Below are 4,273 nucleotides of genomic sequence, written 5' to 3' on the forward strand. Positions count from 1 at the left end.
CATCAGGTGGCCAAAGTATTGGAGTTTCAGCTTCAACATCAGTCCCTCCAATGAACACTCAGGACTGATCTCCTTTAGGATGGACTGGTTGGATCTCCTTGCAGCCCAAGGGACTCTCAAGAGTCTTTTCCAACACCACAGTTCAAAAGCATCAGTTCTTCGGTGCTCAGCCTTCTTCCCAGTCCAACTCTCACATCCATACATGACCACAGGAAAAACCATAGCCTTGACTAGACGAACCTTTGTTGGCAAAGTAATGTCTCTGCTTTTTAATATGCTATCTAGGTTGGTCATAACTTTGCTTCCAAGGAGTAAGCATCTTTTAATTTCATGGCTGCAGTCACCATCTGCAGTGATTTTGGAGCCCAAGAAAATAAAGTCTGTCTCTGTTTCCACTGTTTCCCATCTATTTTCCATGAAGTTATTAATACTGTGATAAATGACAGTCACTTACATATTCCTAAAAAGATAAAATATGCTCTAAGAATTTTCAGATTAGTTACTATTATAATTTAATGAACCAGAAGACAAGCTATAAGGCTGTTAACTTTTTTCCCCCTGTGTTGACAATTCATGAGTAATTGAATAACATTGTTAACAGCTGAGGAGTGAAGTTGTGAATTTGCTTTTGTATACTCTTTGTATACTATCCAGATTTTACTCAGTGAATATCTACTGCTTTTGTAATCCACAAAAAAGTACTTAATTCTTGGTTATTCTGGGAGGGGTCACTAAACATTAACATGTTGCCTATAGCTGTTATCTGGTGTTATAAACATCTCACCTATTTAGAGGAGAAATATTATATTTCAAAAGCTATGCATGTAACTACTTGTACTCCTCATGTTAAATTATGATTTGTGTTTTTAATCTAGATCATAAAAGAATATGAAAGAGCTATCATCTTTAGACTGGGTCGCATCTTACAAGGAGGAGCGAAAGGACCTGGTGAGTGCTTGCACTGTTGGTCTGGAAAGCAAAATGCATCCTTTTACTGATGTGATTTCCTTCATGAAGGTCTCTGTTGACTTAGAAGACTTCTCACAGCAGAATTTGTGCAACAATAGCAGTACGGCCTACCAGAAATTACCCTTTCCTTCCCGCCTCTCCCCTCCCCTTCCTATTTGAGTTGATAAGATTATCTTTAGGCCAGAAATAGCTGCAGCTATCGAAATTTGAGTGTGAGAATCCCTACTGAAATAAATGCTTCCAGTCATTATTTTCGGCAAACTTCAGTTAAGCTCCCACTGAGTTCCAGGCTCTGAGAATTCAAGGGACATGAAAACAGAGTCTCTGCCACCTTTCTGCCTGGTGGTGGGACGCCGGCAAGGAGACAGTTGACAGTTACAGTCCCACGTGGTCAGTGTTATGTCAGGAAGTCACAGGTGGCTGTGGAAGCCCAGAGAAGAGTGTCGGCCCCAAGTAGCAGGATGCTTTCTGGAGGTGACATCTCGGCAGGAAAAGGTGAGAACTGGAGGAGAGGTATCCCCAGGATCAGAACGTGTGCAGAGCCATGCAGAGAAGAGCACTGTAGGCTCAGTGAACTGCAGGCAGCCCAGCCGAGCCAGTGTGCAGGATGAGAAGAGGGGGGTGGTGAAGAGGTCAGCAGGGACAGGTTGTGCAGGGTGTGGTACGGCTTGTTTGTGGGAAGCAAACTGGAAGAAACAGCAAGATGGCATAAGAAGCAATTGCATTGGTCTAAGTGAAACCAGGGATTTCCCTGGTGGTCCAGTGGTTAAGACTCCATGCTTCCACTGTAGGGGGCACGGGTTCAGTCCCTGCGGGGAACTAAGATCCCACATGCCGTGTGGGACGGCCAAAAAACAATGGTAAGTGAGAGCAAATGGGTGACAGTAAAAGCGGAGTAAGGAAATGCAGCCCACAGGTCTTGAGGGGACGGCTGGCTGTGGGGAGAAAGCCGCGGCGTCCAGGGTGCCATTCCTGGCTCCCAGCGCACCCACTCGGGGGTCCAGGGTGCCGTTCCTGGCTCCCAGCGCACCCACTCGGGGGTCCAGGGTGCCGTTCCTGGCTCCCAGCGTATCCACTCGGGGGTCCAGGGTGCCGTTCCTGGCTCCCAGCGCACCCACTGAGACGCCCTGCTTCCTTGCGGTTAATCGGGTTGATCCTGTGAGAAGGAAGGGCACGGTGAGCTGATGAGTGAGGAGCCGGTGTGCACTGACCTCAGGTATGTCTCTGTTGCAGGTTTGTTTTTTATTCTGCCGTGCACTGACAGCTTCATCAAAGTGGACATGAGGACTATTTCATTTGATATTCCTCCTCAGGAGGTAAGGTTGTCGTTTGCTGTGGGTGACTGAGCTGTCCGGGGCCTGGCGTGGAGAGGCAGCGGGGCCAGCGGCCACAGCACAGCTGGAGAGCCCCTCTGCCCTCAGCGGTTTCTGGCCCTGTGACCTCCAGCAAGTTCTTTAACTTCTCTTTATGCCCGCATTTCCTCATCTATAAAGTAGAGGTTATAATAGCAGGACCTGCTCTATAGAGTTCTTGTGAGGACTAAATGAGACGCTCTATGCAAAGTGCTTAGAGCAGAGGCTGATAAGTAGTCAGTGCTGTGAAAGTGCTTATTATTATTATAAACGTACTGTAGCGTCAGTGTAAGCATAATTCACCATTAGCACTGTCATCAGCACTCTCCCTACCACACTTCTCTCTGGGTTTCTGATAGAACATTCCTCTTACAGTGCTTGACAGTATTCTGGGTAAACTGGTTAGAAGCCAAAGAATTAGAGACTGCCCATTTGGTATTTTAGATAAGAATATGATATTTTATATGAGTAATTATTTCGTGCTTTTTCAAAGTGCCTCACCGTTGAAGCTCACAGCAGAATCCCAGAAAGTAGACAAGAATTCCTCCCGACTCAAGGACAGGGCCAGGACCTTCAGAGTCCCGGGTCAAGGCTTAGCTGTGGGACAGCTCCATGCTGAGTGCATCCTACGTTCGTTCCGTCCCAGCCCTTGACACAGTGATGGCCATCCTGGCCCTTGTGTCTGAGGGGGCGTCATGACCATCACAGGTAGAAGGCCTGAGAAGCAGGACCAAAGAGAACTGCTGGTGTTTGCTGGCCAGAGGCCAGGCCCTCAGCAGAGCGGTGGAGCCTGGTCACAGAATCCAGAGAGCAGCTCAGAAGCTTCACTGCTGGTCCTGAGCCAAGCAGTCAGTGAGGCGAGACTTTGTGATCCACACGTATGTAGTGACACCAGAAATCGTTTTACCCGTAAAAGCAAGACTGAGAGCACGTCTGTATTCTCTGTGTGGAAGGTTGACTCTCAGAAGGAGCCCTCTGAGGGTAGCAGGGAGTTCTGGCACTTTCCTCTGTAAACACAGCGGGCATCTGGCAGGGTCACGGCAAGCCTCTGCCTTCCAGCTGCTCCCTGAACGCAGAGCGGTTTGAAACTTGGCAAGCAGTCCTTTTTCTGATCCCCTGTGAACTTGTTATGAAGGAAGATAAACACTCTGCCTACAATAATCAGTAGATAGAGAAGCTGCAACTTTACAAAGCTCCAGCCATGGCAGAGTCTCCATGGCAAGAATTCCTTTAGAAATGACCAACATTTTCCATCACATCATGGGAAAAAATTAATTTTCACACAAGATGGTAATATATTATGTATCTATTTACAAACTCCCCACTTCTCCTCCAAATTTGAAGTATTTTTATGTTACTGAGAAAAAAGAATTAACTCTTTTTATGCCTGGCAGAACTAAATAGCTATTATCATTTTTATGACTTTTTCCCATGTACATCTTTACATTCTCAAAATGGCTTCACTTGCAAACATCTTTTTTGACCTTCAAAGAAATTTGCTTAGAATTGGGCAATATTAGTAGCCCCATCTTACAGATGAGGAGTCGCTAAGTCAAACAGCTGAAAGCCCTCGCTGGAGGTCCCTGAGGAGAAGCTGGCAGAGCTGGGACTGTAGTTGAGGCCTCCTGACTCTCCCCACACTGCTCCTCCCACAGTCTAGTCCTTCTCCTGTTTTACTGACTACCTGCTGTGTATCAAGCACTCTGCCAGTGCTACAGATAAAAGGACAGACTGCCTTCAGGAAGTTCATAGTCGAACAGGGAGGCAGTGGTGTCAATAAATCACGTCACTGCAGGGACTGGGTGAAGGAATGAGTGTGTAACTCTGCCGGGAGGGTCAGGCAAGTTTCATAGAGAAGAGGACACTGGAGCTGTGTCTTAGATGCCGTACCCGTCTGACGTTGTGGGGAGGAGAGATGAGGGGGACCCCCTAGCAGAGGAACGCCTGCAGGG

At 47.3% G+C, this 4,273-nt stretch overlaps 1 protein-coding gene across 1 annotated transcript in view; it reads left to right on the plus strand.

Moving 5' to 3' along the window:
* Positions 1-4,273, plus strand: part of STOM (stomatin) — a 33,639-nt gene that overhangs the window by 17,115 nt on the left and 12,251 nt on the right. Inside the window, exons 3-4 of the mRNA XM_010848411.1 lie at positions 876-948; positions 2,203-2,285. Of these exons, the coding sequence (XP_010846713.1) occupies positions 876-948; positions 2,203-2,285 (156 nt within the window). The remainder of the gene's footprint in view (positions 1-875; positions 949-2,202; positions 2,286-4,273) is intronic.

The sequence above is a fragment of the Bison bison genome, unplaced genomic scaffold (genome assembly GCF_000754665.1).
Source record: "Bison bison bison isolate TAMUID 2011002044 unplaced genomic scaffold, Bison_UMD1.0 scf7180017864266, whole genome shotgun sequence".
NCBI classification, from domain to species: domain Eukaryota; kingdom Metazoa; phylum Chordata; class Mammalia; order Artiodactyla; family Bovidae; genus Bison; species Bison bison.